The following is a 26371-nucleotide window of genomic DNA, read 5'->3' on the forward strand; positions in this document are numbered from 1 at the left end:
TTATCACGACCATTCCAATAAAGCTACACGATGGCAAAATATCACAGAGGCAAAACCACTCTATTGACAGTTTATTGCAAATGTTTTCTAATGATATTTTATGCACAGGGTGCACGTCTATTGAATTCAAAGTTATGATCACTTCATATTCGCATGCTTGGTTTAAGGGTGATTGCATGTAATGCAGATGGTCGAAACGGCTTTAACTCTCTTGTTGACACCGCTAAAACCTACTAGTGACATCTTGACTAAAGTTATCACTTAACATGGTTAACCAATAACCGTAAAACGGCCAAAAAACTAGCCGTAAGGCGTAAAAATTGACAAGCTTTAACCATGAGTCGTGAAAAAAGTTAACAATAAAAAAAGGTCTCCGGTGACCACAATGGAAAGATACTATCTGCCAGGCGTAAAATGGCCAAAATTTTAACCTTTAGCTGTAAAAGCCATCAATCGATTGAGACCCTCTTATTGCCTCTCAGGTGCAGGATTTTGAGAGGGGAACCACAGACGACCTGTTCCTAACGCAGATTTTTTCAGCTGAGGCATCCTTTTCATCTTTTTCCCCTAATTTACAATCCTCTCTAAGTCTTGTTGTACCGGAAATTGTCGTTTCTATAGAAACATAATTTATGCATGACTTCCACTAACATGGCTCGAAAGTCTTGGAATACTAGCGATTAAAAAATCTGTTTAAATGATACACACATTTAACTATGTACAAAGTAAGGTGGATGTTAAACCGAACTGAAAATGCTGAACAGTTGGAAAAAAGTGTAGAATAAACTGCCTCAAAAAAAATTATGGCAATGAAACAGATATCATTTAGCCAAAAGGTAATGGGAATTTCTTTGAATGACTTATAATGCTTGTGTCGATGGTTAGTTTTGTTTTTAATTGCGTTTACATGCATATGTACCCAATCTATTCGTAATTCATGTCGAAGCATACTGGCGGATCCTGCAGAGTTTCCCTGCAATCCGCGACGGTTTTTTTTATGGAAAATCCTTTGTCACATCATCTACGCAAGCAAATTTTCGCCGTTAAAAATTTTCCCGTACAAGTCCTTTTTCAAAATCTGTCAAACCAGACTCTGGGACTGGCCAATGAAAAGCTAGCCCCAGCTTCCATTTAAACTACTTGAGGAAAATTGCAAGCGCTGGTGTGCCAGGATTTTTAGTGTCTTCAATAGTTCACAAGTTGACAGTTCACACCGTTTAACATTGATAGCCAACCTATGTCTGGAGTTGCCGTTTTGTCGCAATGATCGCAGAAGATATTTCAACAAAATAAGTTGCGTGTTCTTCAGTAAATGGTGAGAGACCTATAAAAAATTTCTTCACTTCTTAGTGAGATGGATCCTCGGGGGATATCCTCCATGTGTTTTTATTCTTCCTCTTCTTGAGATACAATACGACACCAATGACGAGAGCGATAAACACAAGGCCGCCTATTACACCGCCCACAATAGCCCCTGTCATGCTTTTATCCTCTTTTTCTTTTATTGTCGCTGGAAAACAAGAACGTTAGAATGTTTAAGGTCGGATAAGGAAAATCGGAGAACTTCGTTCGCTTGTAAACAAGAGATAATTATTCTCAGTAGCGCCCTCTAAGATAATTGTAGCCTACAGGAGTACCCTGGCAAACCCATCTGATGATCTGATACGCACGTTGCTAAAGGAGTTGTCTTCAGTTAAAATTCGTTTCTGGATTTTCTTCCGGTCTGTAATTCGATAAGTACGCGACCTAGAAGCTGTTTACATGAAGGTGGCGAGATTACATGACACCTGACGCGCTTACAAATGTAATATGAAATGTTATAAGGACAGGTTCGTTACCCCTCCTAGGCGGATTAAATCACCCACCTGGGGTCTCCCGCCACCATACAAACATGCCCTTAGCATTGTAAAGCATTGTAATTTATTTCCCTAACTACAAGGTTATTGACACCCCATTATGACAGGGGAATTGGAGAAGAGGGTGAATGAGATCCTTGCGAGGAACTTGAAATGACTTGTGTGTGAGAATTTTATTGTTAGGGGGGAGGAGAAAGCAGAAACCTTTTTTACCTTTAACAGTTGGTGCTGCCATAGTGGTGGCGTTAGTCGCGTTAGTCGCGTTAGTCGCGTTAGTCGCGTTACTTGCATCATGGGACGGAGCAAAGAATGTCGCGTGGGTTGACTGACAATCTAATGTGTTATTTCCTACATCGACGGCAGTCATTCCATTTTTGTCCCAGGCTTTTGTACCCTTTTTGAAGAAGTTGCAGCCATTTCGTTTACCGACCGGCGGGGCCGACACGGTAAATTTCAGGACAAGAGGTTGTGAAAGGCCCTTAACTGGAAGAGGGTTTTTTGAAACTGGGTCTTTTAAGTCAATGCCAAGAACCTGTAAGGCACCAAAGTAAGCATGAAGTTAAAATGGGTAAACTAAATGGAAAAGAACTCGGCCATAAGTGATGGTGGCGTCCTCGTTGGAACGTATATCGATTAAGTGTCCTAATAAAGAATTTCGAAAACAAATTAATTACAATATCATTGTCATGATAAATCAGTTTAGAGCACGAAGGAAGTATTCGTTGATGACCGAAAGCGCAGGAAACGCGAGGGACTAAGTCACAGTTGGTTTAGCTTTTGCATTATGGACAAAGCCGCGGCAAGCAGTGAGTTTCAGCGTGGTGATCTATCAATACTGAACTGATTACGACCTAAAAGCATGGCGTATAGCTTCACCTGAGTGTGATCAATATCAACTTGGTTATCCTGCCTCTCTTTATCTACTGCAATCAAATCCTTCTTGTACTGGACCACTTTCAGGACCACTCCCTGGCATGTTTTACCTCCATGGCACTTTCTTGGACCACTGAAAAGGCCCACGAGGGCTGGGCCAGGATCGAAACTGGGAGCATTAGGTCTGCTGTTTGCCTTCACTACAGTCTTCAAGTTTGTTAACTGCACCTTAACTGATCCCAGTTTTTCATTGTATATTTCCTTTCCCTCGTTAAGGAAAAGATTATTTACCAAATTATCCGCCAGAGAATCAAACGCTGCTTCCACGTTCTGTAAGCGAAAGTAATGAAAGATCAAAACATTTATCTTTCAATAAGCAAAACAGAGGAAAGTATCGAAGCGAGAAACCATCGCCGGATTCGAGAGAAGTCTTATATGATCTACTAGGAACCTCTCGCATGAAACGCTGTTTGCAAGATTCAATAAGAAAAGATGGGAACCTTAAGAAATTCCATGGATCACTTCATATCAGAAGAACACCATGTTATCCAAGGAGTTTCAAACGCTTATTACCAAGCTTTTCTTAAAGCTTATATTTCCTGCTAAACCTAACGTGCGTCAAAAGAGGAATTTCCGTAAGTTGGCCTGTGTGGCTTGTGGAATAATGAAGAGAAAAATTAAAAAAGGTGGAATCCCTACTCAGACGGTGAAGGAAGCTCAGAGTGTACAAGTTGATTTAGTGATCCTGTCATCGCGTGCTCTGGTGAATTTTTTGCTTCGATCAGTGGCTAATAACACCACCCTGCCAAGCAAACCCTGACTAGGTTCTCGTGGATGTACATTCAATAAGGTTTTATAGTTCTGAATTTGCTTCACAATTACCATTTCCCCCCCCCCCCCCTTAATTTTGGAGAGTTTAAAGATGCCATGTTGGAGTATCCTGACCTACCTCTTGTAAGCTGGTGTCATTTTCTACAGAATCGCCAGCAAGGTCGCCGATAAAATCGAGAAATTTATTTGCTTTTTCGATGGGAAGAGGTTTGTCGCCAAATCCATCCAAAATCTTCACTGCCGCAAGAGCCACGCCGGAACTAAAATGCATTAAAAAGGGAAGGATAGATTAAATGAGCTTTTCTATGGTCCACTTTAAGGGTTGTGGCGCTCAATTTTATAGCTTATAGCTTACACATTCAAGTCTCCTTCAAAGCCGTTCTCAGACTCGTCACGCAACGCTCCTCCCCCCGAATGCCGTTTGCGAAGGAGACCAACATATTCGAGACGTTTTAAGAAGGGCCTCTCTACTCTTTAGAGAGAAAATGAAAATCCTGATTTTTATAATGTTGAAATAAAAAATGCAAATGCTTTGATCGTGTCAATTATGGTGGATGCCAAATTCTAATGTTGGGATGTTTGGGGTTATATAGCTTCTGCAAATTCGCTTAGCAAAGGGTACCAGGAGTCTTGGATTACAAAGCTTCCCCTTAGATGTGCCACTCCTTTGCTGTTACAACGTTTATTAACTCCCAACTTATGCTCCAACTTCAGAAACTAAAGTTCCATTACTACTACCAAAATGTTTAGCGCTTATGTTCTCAATGGGTTGTCTTTTCTTAACCTTCGGAGCTGACATCACACCCATGCTCTTTGCGAGATAGAGGCACATATGACCATCTATAAACAATCAGAAGCACTAACAGCTAATTTAAAGATAACCTCCAAGATTAAGTAAACATTTACAGATGCATTGCGCTAATACAAAGTCCAAAAGCTATACAAAGTCCAAAAGCTACATGGAAATAAATTGCTCAAAACTAAAGAAACATCAAATTTTAGAATATATCAACAAGAATCCACAAAATCTATATATTTATTTATTTATTTGAGGATTTGTACCAAGTACTGGAGCAGAAACAATAGGACATGGGTCCCCTACGAGGTTTAAGCTCCAACAAAACCCACCCATCCCACCCCAGAGGAGGACATCCATCACATAGTAATCTCGTGGGTGGGAAGTTAACGTCTCCTACCCCTAACCCTGCAGGAGACGTGACCTCCATTTATTCGTCTCTATCCGAGAAGACTAGAATATCTAAATGTCTTCATTTAAACCATGCGACACTATTTGAACGAACATTTGCGACTTTTGGAATCTTGATCATACTGTGTACACTGTTTATCCTTCATAGATAATCCCCGGATGGTTTACCTGTTGCTGGCAGCTTTTGCGTCTGTTTGGACGATAGCAGTCAACATAGGAGCCGCATTATCCTGGTCAATTGTGGTGGTGTCCAAGATTAGTAAAATAGCTCCTTGTGCTTTTCGAGAGATGTTACGCTTCAGATCATCTGAAAAAATTGAGAAATAGAATTCAAAGTTCATACAATGGTTCAGATAATTGGTTCATACACCATCGCTTGGTTTATACGCCATCACTCATTCGCTCACCTGGTGTGTTAGTGGAGTCGTCCAAGACAGTCCCTGTTATGCTGATCAATGCTCCCATGGCTTTATCTGTGTCTCCACTCAGTAACTTATCGTCAATAGCATTTTCAAACAAGTTATCCAAAGCAGCTGGATCTAGATCCGCCGGATCCGGCGGGGCAGAAGTGATATTGAACGTTTTGATAGCGTACGATCCGAACTTATCCTCAATCACACAGCATAAGGGAAGGATATTGTTTGGACCAGATCCTGGTGGAACGATGTCTTCCTTTTCTGGTTTAGTAGACGGAGGCCCATACGTCTCGCAGATATCTTGACTGATTAGTCCACCAAATGAATATCGGAGTGGGCCGGCGTCTGAATCAGTTATCCATTGCTTTGCTATAAGTTTGAAAACAAGAACGTAGTTAACCATGTAAGTGAACAAACTCCAACTAACCTCTACTTTCAACACACCACTGCGAAAACTTCAAAACTAGTTTCGTCTACCACCTCGTCAGTTGATAACAAAGTTTAGTTAGATACAATGAATATATGAAGTTCATATATTTGAACCGCGGTATTAAATAAGTATGATGCACGATCCTTCGCAGTAGATAGCGCTATTTATGCAATACTTTATGCAATACAATATTTATGCAAATTTAATACCGCAGTTCAAATATATGAACTTCATACATTCATTGTATCTGATTTATCATCACGGGCTTATTACGAATCAACTTAACGGCCTGCTCCCAGTTGGCTTGTTAGCTCAAGTGGTAGAGCGCTGCACTAGTATCACAGAGGTCAGTGGTTCGAATCCCGTACAGGCCTGATTTTTTTCAGGTCTGATTTTCGCTATTGCATAAATAGCGCTATCTACTGCGAAGGATCGTGCAGTAGATAGATCGCAAATTTTAGTTAGTTGGAGTTTGTTCACTTACATGGTTAATATGGCGTTAAGTAATACTTTCTGGGCTTCGATAAGTAGAATTTCACAACGAAGAACGTAGTTAATGATAAGAAAGTCGCACGGTTTGATTGTCTGGGTGTGTTTCTTCCTGAGGAACTGACTTTTTGGGTGTTGTTCCTCCTGACAAAGTGTGTTTTCGTAGGCAGTGCTGGAGGATTCGACCACTCGAGTGGACGTCATTAGCAAGTTCCGGGTTGTTTTTGGTTCAACAGGTATAGGTCATGTCCATGGGAGCCTGTTAGTTTTTCCTCGATAGTAATGGCTCAAAATTTTAAGTAATATTCCTCAAGTGTAACAAGGCAGTTAAAGTTAGGTGCAAGTAGTTGTTGAGCCCTCTTGAGAGTGCCCAGTCTGTCCTAGGTTTTAGTAAGACAGCATCTCAAGGCCAGTCACTAAATACGCTGACTTCTTTTTACTGCTCCCACGCGAACTTTGAGGAAGAAAAAAAATTCAAAGGGATCATACTGCACGATTGTGCTTTTCGTCACTCACCTGTCATAGTTACGACATCCAGCGCTTGCACAGCAGTCGGGAAAACTTCGAACGAACCGGAACTAGGCCCAGTTCTCACCTCCACCACTACAAATGCTGCACCCTCGTTACTTCCGTCGCTCACTGTCAACTTACATCGATATCTACTGCCCGGTTTTAGAACATACTGAGGGAGGACCATCATTGCAAAGGATATACTTCCACTGATATATTCTTCATCGAGTGTGTATTTGGTCAAGTCAACAGTGGAGAAACCTGAAAGATAAACAGAAGAGAGTTCTTGACTCTACTTCTGAATGCAATGAAATCCTGACTCTGGATTTTGTACAGCAAAACACTGATTCGCTTCGCTTAGAACGTACCTTGTGCCTGAGGGCAAGTCCATTCCACCTTACCAGGCTGGACGCTTGAGTTGTAGTATCCATCTAGTATTACTCTGTCACTTGCTTTGACCTTCATCTGCGCTAAATCCACCCACACAGCTGGCGGATTTCCCTCTACCACGGTCAGCATTATAGAGGCAGAGGCTGATCGTGATGCTTTTGTTACAGTCACACTGGCAAATAAGAGTAAAGAAATTTTTAGTAAACGACCATCAATTATAAAGTAAAGATGGGAAAAGTTTGCTCTCGGACCTTCATGGCCACAACGCCGCAGCTGATCATCGATTTCGTAGCAGAATGCGATTAGAATTATTGCCATTTCCCGGGCCCTCTTGGACTTCGTTTCGTTTCCCGACAGTTCTCTGGTACTGATCTACATTCTTGGGTGGATAGAAGCGATGTGATAATAAAGTGTCTTGCAGGAAAGTAAACCATGTTTCACCCAGGACTGGAGTGGCACCTCTCAAATGAAGTCTTGAGAACTGTTATCCCTTACCGAACAATTTGTTTCTAACCGTCAAGAAAATAGGGTGGTGCTTTACAGAGCTATTGATTGCGCTTGATATTGTGCCAATCAATTTATGATTCAACAGACAAGTAGAAAAACTTGTGCAAAAGATTATTTCAAATCTTTTCATGGTGTTACTAAGAAAGCTGAAATTGAGATAGCGAAATATCATTGTATTTGAGAGTTACTTGACTGGTTATGCACAAGATCTTTTCATATCTATGGTGTTGAAGCTATACACCCGGTGAGAATGAAAGCTACGCGAGAAGAAACCCCTTTTCCTCTGTTCATGTCAAACAAAGCATCAACATTAGTTCTCTTACTTAAGGTATAAAATCACTTTTGCGAAAATGTTATATGCCATTCATGTAATCTTATTTTAGGTATCCTAGGATATCCTTAGGAAATTTACCGAGGGAAGTGTCGGTTAAATGCGGTGTCCCGAGGTGAAAAGGTTATTAACCACGGCAATAGTGCTTCGTACAAGTGTGCAATTTATTTATGTCCAGGCAACTGACCACCCATCCCCTTTTTGTTTCCCTAACACTATATTCGTAGGTAATCCTAAATTAGTAGGAAACGAAGTTCACAGTTGCTGTTTTTGTCAGGTCGTAATCATTATCTTCAAAGGTCATTTGCATTAAATGAGTGCATAGGTTCTAGAGATATGAAGAAGGGAGTGATTTCTGGTTTACTACTGGCATTAAGTGGGAAGTGGTGGAAACAAGGGAGGTCATATTTGGTACCTTTTCAAACTGATCTTGACCATAACTCAGCCATGTGGTTCCTTCGAGCAGGAAATAGTAACTCGAATCCTACTATGTACCGATTTTTAGACTCCCGCAACGGAATTACTAAGCTCCTAGTTTTATTCGAGAGACTTTTTAACAATGCTAATGTTGAAGCTGATTGTTACCCATACCTGATTACATAAGATTTTCCTGCTGCAAAGCTTCGGCTCTGCACTGCCGTTACACATGGAGAATCAGCACGTAATATAATAAATTTGTCTACAACTGAGCGGCAGGGAGCCACACCATCTGCACAGCTCCACGTGCAGCTAAAAGAATTTCCGTCAGTATCGTCAAGGTCATCAGGATCCACTGTCAATGTCTTGGCATCGAGTTCTACCGACCCACCGTCGCGACCTATCTGTCGATCACCTGAAAAAGGGAGGTAATGATCTAGTTTATGAACGACCCACTGCAATAGCTTATCCTCCTTTGTTAGGTAATCCACAGTATTCTGTCAGGTTTTTTCGAACAAACATCTTGACTTTTATGCTTCTAGATGGAGAGAAGAACTTTAAGCAGAAAGAGTCTCGCACTATGACAAGAACCCCTCTTTGTTATCAACTGAATTTGTCACCAGATGTTTCGCATTCAAACCCTTGGCTATGCCTAGTGAGTATCCACACTTAGATATAATTCCAACTAAGAATGTGTGAACAGACATTAAGAAAATGACATCAGGAAAGAAGATCCACGAAATAGCCCTTACCTCCAGTTATATATGGTTCGAGAGGAGTAGCCAAAGCCTTGATGACCACGCTTACGGAACTCTTAACATTTGCATCGTAGCTCATACTTCCAGTCACGTTGAATGTGCAATTGACGTCCGCTGTCAGTACCCCCACGCTTAACCTGAGAGAGGGCTTATTTTTCGTGTTCTGAAACGAAGTACTGTTTCGCACCTTTTGTTCTGCATTTACGTTGGTACATGTTACCATCCATGAAAAGGTCATTCTAGTATTATTGACACAAGGTGCTACCTGCAGAGTATAGATTCTTTTCTCAAAGGTTGATAAAGAGAATACTTAATACACTGTCCCTTACACTGCAACCTAGATCGAGTAATGAAAATCTAGACGATTATTACAGACCTCCAAGTGGACCAATGTGGCACCACCTCATCTAATAATATCCTTGGGATTTTAATTAAAGAAGGGGGACTCCTGTTCCTGAAAAGAATTCCTCAGAAGCTTATATGAATCCATTAGAGTCAAGGTTTCTACTGCGTGGATGTGTTTGTGGAAAAAAGAAAAACGTCATTAGCTGTTACTTAGACCTGGTGATGGAACGCATGATTATGTAATTGTGTTATTAGGAGAGGGCAAAAGAAGGAGCAGGGAGGAGACGCATAGGATGGGGAGGGAAATGTAGAGAAAAGGAAGAAAAAGGGATGGATAGGGAGGAAAAAAGGAAGAAAGAGAAAAAAGATGGGGCAAGGATTGACTGCAGTCGTAGTAAACATCATGAAATTACTTACAATTGCATTTGTTTTGATAGAAAACTCCTCCGATACATAAACCTTCCCATCTATTAGATCGATGCTTGAACTCAGCGTTAAGGCCGGGACGGGATCAGAATTTTTAGTAACTGAATGAGTTGTTTCTTCAAAACCTGACAGGTTAAGAAAGTTTGCCGCTTTAAGCTTAAACGCGTATGTTTTCCCCGATTCAAGTAATTTTCCATTGATCTTCACGCTATCATCACTTGTGAGGACGCTTTCAATGTCTGTTACGTCACCGCCATTAAGAGACGTCACGGACCAATTAAAGATAAGTGGCCGGCCACCACTTCCATAGGATTGGGATCCAGAGATAGAGAGATTTCCACAGGAGGAAAGAACTTCAGGACCTTGTAAAAAAGAGCCAGTCAGATGCATCAATTCGCAAAAAACGCTAGAAACACTCTTTCCTATCAATATTAGATGGAATTACGAAAATAACAACCAATACAATATTATATCCTTGGTAGTAAACCTCTTTGTCATCATTCGCTGTAAGCTCTACCTTAACATCACTACTAAATTTACCTGTGATCACGGGTGTGGGTCTCAAGGGATCATCAGGTCCCTGGACTGGGACTGAACCAATGTAAAACTCACTGTATGTTTCTCCGTCTGCTTGGAAAACGTTATCCTTAAACACCAAACTGTCGCCAGTAGAAACATTTGCGCCGGCTCCGAGGAGAATAGTTACTTCTCGCCAGCTGCTTAAGTAGCATTTTGCACCAACTCCAAAAATAGCAACTGTTGCTGCATTAAAGAAATTTTCGCAAGTTTCATCGTCATTGGCAATGTCAGTACTGATGTCGAAAAGAACCAGTATCGAGGCGGCTGAGTTACTGAACTTCACAGTGGTGACGTTGGGAGCGCGTGCATAGGCAGTCAGAATAGCGCTACCAACGGTTACGAGTCCGCCATCCATGGAAAGAGACACAGTGAACCGGACAGAGGTAACAGCTGCTGGTGTCTACGAATTAAAGGAAGGTTAAGGTATACAGTTTGACAGAGTAAAATGTGTTATTTATTATTTGTTATTATTGGTGTTCAGGAATCACCAGAGTACTCCTTTGATTTCAAGCATTGCGTCATGTAATGACAATCATGGCTTATCTAACCAAATATGTCGATGTGCGATGATTCTTTTAATAACACTAGTTTCACTAATGAGCATGGCCAAACATGCTAATTATTACTTTGAATGTCTTTTTCATGAGGTTTGTTAAATCGGGTATTAGATCTCATTATCCGCAGGAAAAGATGCAAGGCAATCAATCACAGATGACCACCCTTGGTCAGGTTCTTTGAGGAAGCAGAAGAAAACTTCTTTGCGAGTCAAAATATTCCTCAGTTATCCTTCTAAACAACCATGCTACATCAAAACAACTGATTTTAACCCATCTTCCCTTTCCGGCATAAACACTTACTTTGCATTTAAGATGAGTTTCGTTTACAAAGATGAGATCTTTGCTTTCGTGGGAATCAAAATAACACACGGTCTCTTTCCAATCAAAGAAGCCGTCGCCAATCAGCGTCACGTAATCCGGTAAGTCGTCCTTGGGAATTTCGTATGGCGTGACATTCCTCAAAGTGAGATTTGAGCTATTGTAGTAATATACTGGAACTGACTCGTTGACTTTCACTTGCAGTGCACCATTATGGATAAGTATCACTGAGAGGTTGTATTCACCCGCTGTGTAATTGGTCCAGGGTTGAAAAACGCAGCGAGCATGCGTGAGATTTCTTTCGGTGGCTTGAAGGATAATTTTAAGGACATAAGAAACAATTAGTGACAAAAACTCCTGTGGAAGGAAAGTGAATCACTATGCTCGCATTATGTCATCTTAACTTTAAGGGGTTCATAATTGTGGTTGGAGACCCAAGGAGACACAAGGCGCTATCAACCTTTTTCTCTCCAGGCAAGGACCAGGAAGTGAATTTCTCTTGGCAGAGGTTAAACATTTCCAAGCGTAAATGCAATTTACATATATTCTTTCAGTCAGAAGATTAACTTTCCGACTCAATTCCATGACATCATCATAAAAGGCGCCATATTTACGTCTCGTGCGTAAATTTAGAACCGTGTTTCTTTTTATCTTGGCCGTTATCACTTAAGAATAAAGGCTGATAGTTTCGAAAGAAACTGTTTGGGCTGCGTCGGTGGGAGTAAAGAAATAATTTGGATATATCAACAAAGTTGAAAGGGTAAATTGGCCACCGTAACGATTACAAAAGCTGACATTTCGAGTGTTAGCCCTTCGTCGGAGCGAATAGAGGAATTGTGGGTTGTGCGTGCTTTTAAAGGCAGAAAATGGAGCTACGTTATCACTTAAGTTTTTCATTTCCAAGTGAGCGTATGCATTGACAGGAGGAAAGAGCATACAAGAATTTACCCTGGTTTCAACATATAGCGAAATTGTGTGATCGATGAAATCATGTGTTGTATAGGAACTTTTATTAGTTTTAAGCAAACTTCGATTTATTTAGAAGGCAGAGACAATGAACTTTGTTTAAGAGAAGCCTGGTTGGCATTAGGTACCTGTGGTATTGACAACCTCTTCTCCGCTTTCTGGATTGTATAAGGCACACACAGTCTTGTTTCCTGCATCTAATCCAGCACCAATTACCCAGACATTAGGTTGGCTGCTCGCAATGGTTTGTGGAATAGATCTCGCAAGTGCCGTGCACGTTGATCCGTTTCCTCCGCACTTGCCGCAAGCATCGTACACGAGACCGCTGTTTGGTACATCGTCGCATCCTAAGCATGTCGAGTTGGTCCCATTACACACACCTGTTTAAGTTTGGGGGAAATCAAGAGAAGAGGCGAAAAGAGAATATACTTCGTTTCATCAACCCATTAAAATAGCTCATTTGCTAGTTGTGCGCTTTGTTTAGAAGCCTCCGAACAGGAGCGAGGATGCTAAAGTTGACTTCGTGTATTACAGACTTGCCGTCGCCTGCATGTAAATTACCTTTCGTTTTATTTTTGATTCATTTTGAAGGGAATGCTAACCCTCCTTCTAAGTGTTAGTTACGTTTCGCATGAATATATGCTACTCAACAGTCGGGAGGTCCGTATTGGGAAAAACTTTGCCCGAAGTCTTGGATACCGCCCTCGGCCTACGACCTTGGGCGGTACTCAAGACAGAGGGCACAGTTTTCCCCCAATGTGGGCCGAACTATGCTAGTGAATGACATTTTAATTTTTATCTAACTCATAAAAAAATGATTGCCAAAAGAACACGAATGATTTAGGGCTACAATTACGAGGTTAATTAAGGGAAAAATACTCCATAAACTTGACAATTTTTTAACGAGTGGATGATAAAGAAAACGCGCTATTCAAAATAAAGAGAAAACTTTCAACGAAACTTTTTTATTTGTAAAGGTAACTTAAAAGGCTTCCGAGCAAAATTTGAAACAGTTCTTGTTAAGTAACTGTCATGATGTGACAGCTGTCGATTAAGGAGAATAAAATCGTATGTACGGTTTTGAATAAACAATAGTACTAGTATGAGAAACACACACGAGTTAAATGACCATGCGCCGATCTTGTCGTAAAAAAAAACAACACTCAGAGGTCTTACGGAAAGTATTGTTCACGTCCAACGACGATTAATCTTCGAAGATTTACCACTGTTTCGTTTTGAAACGTCACGGAAAGTCAAATTGTAACGGTGAATGCAAATGTGTGTTTTGGAGTTGTCAGTCTGCTTGTTTGTTTTCTGCAATGGTGTGTGTAAAATCTCTTTCTTCCGCCGAAAAGTTGCAGTGAGACTCTTTTCAGCTAGACACAAAGGGATTAAATGCGACTTTTAATCATCGAATTCCTTCAATTTCTGTTGTAAAATTTACGGTAGAAATGTCCAAATTCAAGGGACTTGCAAAGGATAGGCGAAGTGTGTTTAAAGAACTCAAAACTTCGCTTAATGTTTCATGTTTCACAAACGAACAAGTTGTGTTGAAGAATTCAGATATTAACGAATGAGAGTCATATCGACTAGCATAACTGTTGACTGCAATTGCCTCTCTGAATTACTTTTTGTGAAGGATTATTAGATAACAAATTGTTTTAAGGCCGCGTTTTAATCTTTTAAAACCAATTTAGTACTACAAAATTTATTTCGTAATAAATTTTTTCGGAAAAACTAAAGTGATTTGAGAGCGAGAGAGAAGAAAGAATTAATGTTATTTATCGTCAAAAAGTCATGACGAGGTCTATGATTAAAAATTCTGCTCAGCCGGCAAAGTAAGATAAATTTGTGAAAAATTGCAACGAAGCTTGAGATGTTCTGCAAAGTGACTCAAGAGAAACGGATACCCCCCGCTATGAGCAGGCCGGATGGGAGAATACTGCCGCTCTCGGAACCAATCAGATCGCAGGATCTGTAGAGTACCGCCCGCTCACGAACTGAGAAAAAAAGATGCACAATACTTTTACTTGATAATAACGAGTTATCGTTTACCGGTTCCAACTGCATACATTATATTACATTTATATGGCGCAGACTTCTATGTGGATATATTCAGTCGCGCTTAACAGTATCGTAAGGTTGAGATCGGACGTCAGCATTTTTATCATCATACATTTTTATCAGCACACTACAAGTCTTCATCAGGCGCCTGATGAAGACTAGCAGAATGCAGTCGATACGTCGCGATTCACATTATGAGTGACCACATCGCGAGACAAACGATGATACTTTATTATTAATGTACTTTACCACGATGACCAAGCACAACCTTTTTAACAAAATTACTTTTCCTTAATCACAGGGAGCCCATACAAGCGGCGTGTCTGGTCGTTTGTTCGAAATATAAAGAAATGTGTGGGAAAATATTGAAGAAGGAGACAAGGGTATTCGATTCGGAAGCCGGGCGATTCTAATTTCTAGGTGAAAATCGGCTTCGCGCTGGAGCGGTCGAAAAGGAGCTTTCCACCCTCGTCTCCTTCTTATACAGTAAAGTGACAGTCAACGCAAAATCTACCAAATCGATCAAATTCGCCATTTAGAACCACAGAAACGAGAATACACCGCAAGTGAAGTAGGTTTATATTTATTTTTGAGCCTTAACATAGACATTCCTTGATATAAGTTTACGATATTACGACTCTTCAATATTCTCCCATACACTTCTTTATATTTCGAACAAACGACCAGACACGCCGCTTGTGTGGGAACCCTGTGCCTTAATACGTCACTATCCAACCATTTTCCTTACGCAGGAAGACGTGGCAGGTTTTTTTTAAGGAGAGAAACAAAACTTGTAACGAGCTACAAGAACGTAACTCTAGAAACAAAGAAACGGCTATGTAGAAAACTAAAAGCCCAAAATAAATGGACAATGTGACGAAACTAAGATAAAATAAACCTAAAATAGATGTACAGGAACTTACTTTAGTCTAGCTCCTAGAGGAGATAACAGCATGCACGGTAGCAAGAAAACTTTTGGTAGATAGCTGTAGCTCGTAGCCGATCGCAACTATCTCACTGAATACACTCACGTAAACCTGAAACCTAAAACCTAACACGTGTAGGAAAACGGAAAGAGTCCCTACGGAACGAGCTAAATTACGTGATGTATTGACCAGTGAACGAAACGTCATGTAAAACTATTAGCAGGTACCAACACGTAACGAGTAAACGAAATATACAAAAACGCGTTTAAACCTAACAAAACTTACCCTATCTTTGTTTCGAATAGCTTTTTAAAATTTAAAACGGCGAAACAACTCAAAAAAAGTCGAGTCACGCTGATTTTATCAGAAGACTGAAGTTGATCTCAAGCTAAGGAGCGATAGTTATGTTTAATCATTCTCTCAGCACACCGAACCTTATCCTCGCATTACACTTCAAAAGGAGAGACAGAGAGTTATGACAAGGTAGGTAACATACCACATGCGTCGATCAAGTAGTTCGCTATCTTCCCCGTATTGCCACCAGTACACACATTGCAGTCGTCGAGGGTTGCATTCCCGTGACAGTCACCGCGACAATCCTTAAAAACGTTTTTTCCGCCAGGCAAGAGGCATTCATTGCATGTATCGTTGGAAATGTTAGCACCACCACCGCAGACACCGATACAGTCCACTACAGCGCCACCACCACAATCACCTAAAAAAAAAGAAAAAAGAAACACTTCATTTCCACCTGGCATTTTTATAATGAAAGAATACTGATGCAGAAAAAACTTCGACTGGCTGGATGCGAATTACGAACTTGGCGTTCAGTTCGGGTTTACTGAGATAATCCAAATTGCTAGCTTAGCGCTTAGACAACTCTGCCACGAATCCGGCAAGCGAATGAATGAAACAAAGAAAACCACCGCGAAGATTGTTAGAAACAAATATATGGAAAAAACTTTGCAAGATAGGCGTGGAAGACCACCAATCAAACGTAGGCTATACATAACCTATCGTCATGAAGACGTATAATCATAAGACGTGTAATATGGAATAAAGTTTTGAATTACATAGGCAGCCTATAGGTTGGTATAACAAAATGAATAGATGTGGCACAGTGTAATATGCTTACTGCATCTTATGCAAAAAAATCTTCCACTGGCTGAATGCGAAACAGTTCGTTATTCATCACGAACTTTGCGTTCAGTTCGGATTTAAATGATCCAAACTGCGAGATTAGCGCATAGAAAACTCTGCCACGAAGCCGCTAAGCGAATGAATGAAACAAAGAAAACCACCGTGACGATTTTTATATACAAATAAAGGAAAAAAAACTTTGTAAGAGGTCTGGATGAGGATTTCAATTGGGTTAACCGTCAATCGTCAAATGGCCAATATTTATTGCCAACCGTCAAAAATGCACCAATTTTACCGTCAATCGTCAAATGTCTCAGATATCCTTAATTAAGAACTAAACGATTGCCTTAATTGGGATCAAGTTCTGTTATTTATAACTAAAAGCCTTGATATATCATAAAAATACATTTATGCAAGTCCTTTTAAAAACTTCTAGTCGCGAGTAAAACTGGTTAGCGACAGAACTGACTACCGGTGTGGGAACACTTCCGGTGTCTTAAAACGAAGTGAGATCGACAGGATGCTAGAAATTATCGCCCTATTACCTCCCTTATAGCTGTCGACAAGATATTTGAACTCCTGTTGAGCAATCAGGTGACAAGCCATTATGAAGAAACTTTGTACTACAGAATGACAGCTTACAGAAAAAGACAGTTGCTAGACAACCTTGCTTATGCTGATTGAGGACCGGAAACAGGCTCTTGATAGTAAGCAACTGGTATCAGTAATATCTACAGATATGAGTAAGGCCTTTGATTCTCTCAACCACTCTCTGACGTTGAAGAAACTAGAGGCTTATGGATATGGAGGACGATCATTTAACCTTATACGATTATTTTTTGCGGACAGACTAAACCGAGTAAAAATGTGTGATGCTACTAGCGACTGCATAAAGATGGAACGGGGATGCCCTCAAGGATCGTCTTTCGGTCCCTTACTATGGAACATCTACCAGAACGATATGTCAGCTCATGTCAAAGACGTAAATTTAACAATGTATGCTGATGACCATCAAATGTACGTCAAAGGAAGGGAACATGAAATAGTACGATGCAGAATGAAAACACAGGGCCAGAAAGCACTGTCATGGCATTCGAAAACTTTTCTACTGGCCAATCCAGACAAGTTTCAGTCTCTAAACATCAATCCACGAAAACTCGATAAAGATAAGAGCGACAAAATGCTGAGTAAAACGATCTAGCTAATGCAAACACAGAACCAATCAAACTACTAGGAGTTCATATAGATGAAAATCTCAACTTTACTGAACATGTTAGCAAATTATGTACCAAGGTAAGCCAGAAAGTTGGAGTACTCTCACGTCTTCGGAACTTAATACCCTGCAAGGCCAAGCTACTATTGTATAAATCTTTTATATTGCCATATTTAACTTACTGCCATCTAACCTGAAATTTTTGCAAATCATCGGACAAAAGAAAGTTAGAACGATTACAAGAACGAGCCCTAAGGGTTATTTATAAATCCCACTCTGCTACGTATGAAGAACTCCTAAGGGGTGCTGATATACCCTCTTTATATAATGGACGGCTTCAGGATATCACAGCACTTATGTACGAAGTCAAACATGGTCTTGTACCCGACTGCGTTTCTGAATTATTTGTTCGCAAAGGCTCTACACATTCGCTACGGAATAGTGACTTTGTATTACCACTTTTTGAAACTATTTGCTATGGCAAGCCCTCTGTCAGATATCTCGGGCCGTTTTTGAGGTCAAAACTCACTTAAAATCAAAAGGATTCGCCAAGTTTACGTGGTTTCATAAACAAAAGAAGAAAACTGAACCTAGACGAGATTGTAATTAATCGCAGCATTGCTGTAATCTTTGTAGTCAATAGGATTGTCTTAGCTTTCTAAGCTTTAAATTTTATTCATTTTCGTGTAAATATATAATTTTTGTAAGTGTATTTTAATTATAGTGTCCCCAATTAGTCTTCTCAGGCTAAACACATTGACACTTAAATAAAGGTCTTACTTACTTACTTTATTAATAAAAGGTGTCATAAATGAACAGTTCTTTACAAATGCGTCATCATGAAAAATTACAGCCAAATTCGCGCGTCTAGTTTATTTTACAGGCGACATTTCCAAAAATTAACCGTCATAACCGTCAAATGACCTAAAAATTAACCGTCAACTGTCAAAAGGGCTTATTTTCAACTGTTAACCTCGACTTAACCCCCTCCCCTCCTATTGAGACCGTTATGGATGACCACCCATCAAATGTAGGTTATACATAGCCTATCGTCATGAATATGTATGATTACAAAACGTGTAATATGGGATAAAGTTATAAATTACATAGGAGGCCTAAAGGTTGGTATAACAAAATAAATAGTTGTGGCACTGTTTGATATGCTTATTGCATCATGTATCACTGTACTCTTGGACCGCGCTACCAGTGAATAAAACAAAAAAAAAAAGCACCGTGAAGATTGTTACATACATCAACTATAGGAGAAAAGATGCAAGATAAGCATGGAAGACCACTCATCACACCTAGTTCAAATGTAGCTTATCGTCTTGAAGAAGTATAATCTCAAGATGTGTGGTTTGGTATAAAGGTATAAATTACAGAGGCAGCTTACAGGTTGGCGTAACATATTGTATATTGGTGGCACCTTTTGCTACACTTAATGCAGCACCTACCTTTGCAGTCAAGTTTCCCTGGACAATTTGTTGGTGGAATGGATGATGTTGAAACATAAGACGTTTTAGAGATGCTATGGGTATCTGAAAATTGACCAAAAAAAGCATCGTTAAGATCTACTCAAATGACATAAAAGCTGTATAATCTACAGAATGTAAAGCTCATCTTCATTAATGAAGAGTTTAGGAGCAGGAATTCCAAACTAGAATTAATAATAAGTTTTACTCACGGTTCATGCACTCAATCTCCACCCAACAAGACACATTGGGACAATAAAAAGGCTCAGACACTGCAGAACTCGGTGCGGGCCATGGAGTCGAAGAGTAGCTCATTGGGGTGAAGTTTGCGCTCTGCGTGTACGTCATACTGGAACCTGATGGGGAGGTCCTGACGTGAGATGATACACTCATGGACCCTGAAGACATGCTGTTATGAACGGGGGAGGGCATTGACGCCATGTTGTACATCGCGGAAGAGGAGTTTAATGTCATGTTGTACTTCATGGAAGAAGTGGCATATTCTTTAATAAAATAAAATAATTGTTGACGCTTTCACATGGTGGATATTACACGCTTCTATTGTGAGGAGAACGGCATTGCTTAATACAGTCTCCAATCATAACTTAATACACAATTTTCCATTTATGAACAATTTTCTCGCGCTCCTCTTCTATGCTGCATTCGCAATATTGTTTTACGTATCGGTTAATCCTCCAATTTCATTATCTCAACTGTTTACGGTTTTCTATAAATTTTAAGAACCTCGTTATGTGTAAATGTCTCAGTCCATTAGAGTTTTTTAACATCAAATACAGTAAAATGTTACTTTCTTAAACTCTCTCCCTAAGGCAACAGGTCCACTTTGTAACAACAGTTGGCATTTCTTTTCCATAAATAACTCACTTAAAACAAATCATTTTGGTCGAATTATTAGGAGAAAAACTAAATTTGGATTCTATCGTTGTCTTTCAGTTGTATTTCTCCACTACTCACCAGCGGAATAGTTGTATTTGCATACATGGTAACAGTGTGGTGGCAGCATAGGCGAAGAGGAAACTGGGACAGAGTTGCTCATGACGTGGGACATTGTACTTGTAACATTCATAATGTCAGCAGTGTAATATTCATTGACCGACCCATTGACTGACCAATGGATTGAATCAGTGACCGTAGAAAAGTTTCCTTTAGCCATGGAGTAACTCGCTGAAAATAAGGACAAGTTTATCAGTTTAGATAGAGTTCTCCAGATTTCTATTCTTCAGAGGAATCCTGCGGGAACTCATAAAACTCATACTCAGTCCTTACGTGGAGTCATACACCTCATAAAAAGAAGGATTTGTTGAATTGTTACTCGTTTTCCCACCCTTTTGTGATCTTCCTCTGGAGACCGCGGGCTTCGATACTTTGTTTTTTTTTTTCTTGTAGCAGCCATCTTAGATTTGTTATGTTTAGAGCTCGAAATAAATAGTTTTATTTGAAGACTTATTCCTGCTTATTCAAACGTTCTGCTATTGAGTATACACCTCATGGCCGTGACTTGAAATTTCTGACTAGGGCGCAGGAGAAACAATGACGCGAGAGCTAAAGTCTCTTCGCCTGAGCTCATGGAGTTTGGCACTCTCCCCAGTCCCCAGAGTCGTTCAGAATTTTCAATCAAGGAGGCGTGGGTCTTGCAAATGACTGGAGAACTAAAATGATCTACGAAAGGACGATTTTCCTTGTATTTGCTTTGCTTTTGTTTGCCATTTCGTGAAGACGAACCTTTTGGTAGCGAAAATTTCGAAAGATAATATAAAATAAAGGAAGAGACTGAAAGATATGACAAAAATTTCTTCGAATATTTTTGCCCCACTGCCAGCCACGGCTGAACGCTAACCAGTTCGTTACTAATTACGAACTTGCCGTTCAGTTCGGTTTTAAATGATCCAAATTGCGAGTTTAGCGCGTAGAAAACTGCCACGAAGCTGCCAAGCGAATGAATCAAACAAAGAAAACCACCGTGAAGATTGTTATATACAAATAATGGAAAAAAACTTTGCAAAAGAGGCATGGATGAGGGTCTCAACGCCGGGTAAAACCGTCAACCATCAAATCACCAAAATATTAATTGTCAACCGTCCAAAGCGCAATATTTTCTGCTTTTCCTACACTTAATGTAGCACCTACCATCGCAATCAAGTTCCCCTGGACAATTTGTGGGTGGAATGGATGATGTTGATACATAAGACGTCTTCTAAAGAGAAGCTTTGAATATATGAAAAAAGTTGAAATGGTAAATTGGCCACCGTTACGATTATAAAAGCTGAGGTTTCGAACGCTGGCCCTTCGTCGGAGCGAATAGAGGAATTGTGGGTTGTGTGCACTTTTAAAGGCAGAAAATGGAGCTACGCTTTTGGTGAGAACATGGCAACGAGAAAAACACGAATAAATTTGTGGAATGAAAAGTGTTCGTTAATACTTGTGGAATTTAAACTGCCGGTTTGAAAGATGAGCTTTTTTTCAAGAGTTTTACGGCTTTCCGTGCTACCTAAGTGTAAGGAAAGACCGCAGATTGCCATATGTTGCTTAGAATGATTAGGTAAATTGAAGTGTCTAGCGACTGGTTTCGATGTGTCCTTGTCATTCCTCTCCACATCGCGAAGTTGTTCTCGGAATCGATCACCAAGTCTTCTGCCTGTTTCGCCGATGTAAATTTTTTTGCAATAAGTGCAAATTATGCAATATATTACATTGGCGGGGTTCCACGTATGTTGATCGGTGATTTTAATGGATCGTTTGGGTCCCGATAGTTTTTCAGTGTTGTGAATGAAAGGACACGTTTTGCATCGTGCACGAGCGCATTTAAAAGTGTCTTTTTGGTAGTTAGTCTGAAAAGAACTTCTGACCAAAAAATTGCCTATGTTTTTGTCGCGTTTCAATGAAATGAGCGGAGGCTGCGAAAAGATAGTGCTTGTCTCTGGATCGTTTTGAAGTAATTGAAAGTTTTTAAGAATGATGGATTTAGCTGAGTGGTTGTGAGGGTGAAACGTGAGAGTGAATGGAATGCGGTTGGAATCTTCCTTTTATGACGTTTGTAGTGCTGAATGTCGATCAATAAATTGGGCGCGGTGGTAGCCCGCTTGAACGACAGAATCGGGGTAACCACGTTTATCGAGAAACTGGCACATTGACTCTGGTTTGTGTTGGAAATCAGAGTCATCACTACAGAAACGACAAAGTCTTAGAAACTGAGATGGATGCAATTACGAATACAACAAGTAATTATGCTAGTCGGCAGGTTTGTAATACACACTATTCCATAAACCGTTGCCTTCAGTGGAAACTTTGATGTCTAAAAAGGATAAAGAATTGTCAGAAACTTCCCAGGTATATTTCAGATTAGAGATGCTATGGTTATCTGAAAATTAACCAAAAAGGCATCGTTAAGATCTACTCAAATGAAATAAAAGCTATATAACCTACAGAATGTAAAGCTCATTTTCATTCCTGAAGAGTTTAGAGGCAGGAATTCCAAACTATAATTATAATAAGTTTTACTCACGGTTCATGCACTTAATCTCCACCCAACAAGGCACATTTGGACAATAAAAAGGCTCAGACACTGAAGAACTCGGTGCGAGCCATGGAGTCGAAGAGTAGCTCACTGGCGTGATGTTTGCGCTCTGCGTGTACGCCATACCTGAACCAGTTGGGGAGGGGTTCACGTGAAGTGATACACTCATGGACCCTGAAGACATGTTGTAATGAACTGGGGAGGGCATTGACGGCATGTTGTACATCTTGGAAGAAGTGGCATATCCTTCAATAAAAGAAATTAATTGTTAATACTTTCGCATGGTGGATATTACACGCTTCTATTGTCAGGAGAACGGCATTGCTTAATACAGTCTCCAACACAACTTAATATACAATTTTCCATTTATTAAGAGTTTTTTCGCGCTCCTCTTGTCTGCTGCATTCGCAATATTGTGTTACTTATCGGTTAATCCTCCAATTTCTTTATCTCAACTGTTTACGGTTTTCTATGAATTTTAAGAACCTCGTTATGTGTAAATGTCTCAGTCCATTAGAGTTTTTTTAACATCAAATACAGTAAAATGTTACTTTCTTAAACTCTCTCCCTAAGGCAACAGGTCCACTTTGTAACAACAGTTGGCATTTCTTTTCCATAAATAACTCACTTAAAACAAATCATTTTGGTCGAATTATTAGGAGAAAAACTAAATTTGGATTCTATCGTTGTCTTTCAGTTGTATTTCTCCACTACTCACCAGCGGAATAGTTGCATTTGCATACATGGTAACAGTGTGGTGGCAGCATAGGCGAAGAGGAGACTGGCACAGAGTTGCTCATGACGTGGGACATTGTACTTGTAACATTCATAATGTCAGCAGTGTAATATTCATTGACCGACCCATTGACTGACCAATGGATTGAATCAGTGACCGTAGAAAAGTTTCCTTTAGCCATGGAGTAACTCGCTGAAAATAAGGACAAGTTTATCAGTTTAGATAGAGTTCTCCAGATTTCTATTCTTAAGTGGAATCCTGCGTGAACTCATACACCTCATACACAGTCCTCAGTTACGTGGAGTCATACACCTCATAAAAAGAAGGATTTGTTGAAGTATCACTCGTTTTCCCACCCTTTTGTGGTCTGCCGCTGGAGAACGCGGGTGTCGATACTTTTTTTTTTTTCTGTAGCGGCCATCTTAGATTTGTTATGTTTTGAGCTCGAAATAAATAATTTTATGTGACGACTTATTCCTGCTTATTCAAACGTTCTGCTATTGAGTATACACCTCATGGCCGTAACTTAAAATTTTTGACTAGGGGGCAGGAGAAACAATGAAGCGAGAGCTATAATTTCTTCGCCGGAGCTCTTGGAGTTTGGCACTCTCCCCAGTCCCCAGATTCGCCCAGAATTTTCAATCAAGGAGGCGTGGGTCTTGCAAATGATTGGAAAACTAAAATGAACTACGAAAGGACGATTTTCCTTGTATTTGCTTTGCTTTTGTTTTTCATTTCGTGAAGACGAACCTTTTGGTAGCGAAGAGTTCGAAAGATAATATAAAATAAAGGAAGAGACTGAAAGATATGACAAAAATTTTTTCGAATATTTTTGCTCCACCGCCAGCCACAGCCTTGCACCTTACGGCTGCAAAGGATTATTTGCCCAGGAAATAGCGTGGGACATTGTATTATGTATTCGATATGTTCGTTTCTCGAAAGTCCCGCATTTTCGCAATAACTTTACGGAATAAATGTGAGTCTTATCTCCGCCCCAGTCCATCCCACTTTCTTTTGTGCGAGATCTTTATTTTTTGAGTTTCATATCTGTTAAAATCTCAACATAGAAAGAAAATCTGCTTTTCGAGCCCTTTAAAGCAGTTTTTCTATAAACGGGCATTTGAACACTGGGTTTTTTTAACGCCCTGTGTTGTCATTTTATAAGGATTTAGTTTGAGCACTAATTGGAAGACACTTCTTGAAGACGATTTCAAATTTGTTTATGAGCCACGTTGCCGTACTAGCCACCTGCAAAACGGATTCCCTGGATGTCCTTTATTTCCTGGTGAGATTTGATGGAAGCCTCGAACATAATCATTCAAACGCGTTAAAAATTAATATGCTACAAAACTGTATTTTATTCGAAGTATTTTTCATTCTTCGCTGGGCATTACAGTTCATTCTTTATAATTCGCTCTATAATTTTGATCGTTTTCGTCAGAAAATGTAGTCAGCACAGCGCTTTTCCATGTGATGGATCAGAGTTCCGTGGTTACTTTGACTTGTCAAGAAGGTGCTTCTCAGAATACTTCGCATATTTTAAAGTATTACCACCTCATAAATTTTCTGTTTCTTTGTTTTCTTCTGAAACGATAACAAAGTCATAAGAAGGCGGTCTAAGAATGGTCGTCATGTGACAACTTCTGGAGCCAAATTATAGCGGCAATTAGAGAAGCAACCACGGTGTAATAAAAATGGGAATACCTTTTGAACAAGAACCGATTACTTGCTGGAGCACCGCGTGGTAGATTCAAGGGTGATGCTTCTTCGAATTAATTCATTACTTTGGAGAACTTAGTTTCATTACATACTGTTTGTCGGCACAATTTTCCCCTTGAAATTAGGATTATTTCAACCTCTAGTGAATTCACAGCTGGCCTTTCATTTCTTTCATTATTGCTTAGGAGGTAGTAAAAGCCAATTTATTGTGCAAGCTATCGTCAATCCAAGTTTAAGTTTCATCATGGCAAAGCATCAAATTCATTTCATTTCTTTGCTTTATGCGAGGAGAAGTGGTAGTTTAAAGTCTGGTGGAAATTTTTCTGTCGTCCATTTTAATTAGTATTATCCACGAGCTTAGCTGGATTGAAACCGAGAGCAAGGAAATACTTTCTTTAAAGATTTATGCAAGAAAATAAGAGAAAACGCTCACAATTTCAAGGTGGCAGTATAGAGTTGGGTGACAATTCAGAAACGTTCTATTAATAAACTCCACAATGACTCCTCCGAAAGCAGTATAGAAAAGATTTGTAAATTCCAAGTGTCTAAAACAGATTTCGAAGCGAATTAAATGAATGCCGATATCTCTTGTATTTTCAGCGACGGTTGTATGTGACACTTATTTGTCAGAAGCTAGCGGATTTGGTTCGAACTGGAGAGCTTTTCATCGCGACATAACGTTTGCCTCTCGCTATAGTTTTCTTCGCATTACTTATTGATATGCTATCCATATTCATTAAAAATTCTGCGTTGCCAAGGTAGCCAAAATGTTGCCAAACCTTTATTGAGATTTGTATAAATATGAAAGCGAATTTGTCAAACTATAGTTTAAATAAGGTCAGCAATTTTCAATGTTTGTACAAACATATCTTATCAAACCATTGAGTACTTCAGCATTTTACCCATAGATGATGACACAAAAATTGCCAGACGCGTGCATCATGAAACTTTTGCTCTTGACATGACATGAAATGATGATTAAATTCTGTCCACGTACCACGTATCTGTCTAATTGAGTGGAAAATCATGGTATGGATGCAAAATATCTTACCACGGGCCAATTTTTTTTAACACTTAATTCATTTCCAATAGTGTGAGCGAAATGTTGAAATTTGAAAAAGGACTTTTGCGAAAGGCGAGGGCATCCTAACTGTAGTAAATGATTCAAATTACCTAGCAGTTGTAAGAACTTGGTCAAGTGTATCTTGTACTGTTCTTTGTTTTGTTTCGATTTGGCATTTTTTGCCAATCGACTAATATGTCGTGTTCACTTTTGGTTACAGCCCTCGCTGAAGTATTGTGTAATTCTATTAAGTAGACTGAGTGCTGAAACTGCTTCGCTGCGCCGATTTCACAGATG

General features: G+C 39.8%; 1 protein-coding gene across 1 annotated transcript; it reads right to left on the reverse strand.

Moving 5' to 3' along the window:
- Nucleotides 1-55: 55 nt before the first annotated feature.
- LOC148735680 (uncharacterized) lies at nt 56-23600 on the reverse strand. Its single transcript, XM_088752981.1, has 20 exons — nt 23591-23600; nt 23275-23484; nt 19234-19524; nt 18951-19087; nt 16882-16885; nt 15693-15911; nt 12335-12586; nt 11223-11548; nt 10327-10765; nt 9778-10148; nt 9010-9280; nt 8432-8672; nt 6981-7174; nt 6619-6873; nt 5175-5552; nt 4936-5074; nt 3679-3820; nt 2733-3059; nt 2070-2388; nt 56-1510 (listed from the first exon to the last, which is right to left on the reverse strand). The coding sequence occupies exons 1-20, from the start codon at nt 23598-23600 to the stop codon at nt 1347-1349; spliced, it is 4689 nt and encodes a 1562-aa protein (XP_088609107.1). The 3' UTR covers nt 56-1346.
- Between the last annotated feature and the right edge of the window lie 2771 nt (nt 23601-26371).

This window comes from Stylophora pistillata, chromosome 3 (assembly GCF_964205215.1).
Source record: "Stylophora pistillata chromosome 3, jaStyPist1.2, whole genome shotgun sequence".
In the NCBI taxonomy this organism is placed as follows: domain Eukaryota; kingdom Metazoa; phylum Cnidaria; class Anthozoa; order Scleractinia; family Pocilloporidae; genus Stylophora; species Stylophora pistillata.

Excerpts from the sequence above, each read along its gene's own strand:
- LOC148735680 (XM_088752981.1), bottom strand. Across the intron at positions 9,281-9,777 it reads CTATCAAAACAAATGCAATT|GTAGCACCTTGTGTCAATAA; the intron begins GTAAGTAATTTC and ends TATACTCTGCAG. Across the intron at positions 5,075-5,174 it reads CGACTCCACTAACACACCAG|ATGATCTGAAGCGTAACATC; the intron begins GTGAGCGAATGA and ends CAATTTTTTCAG.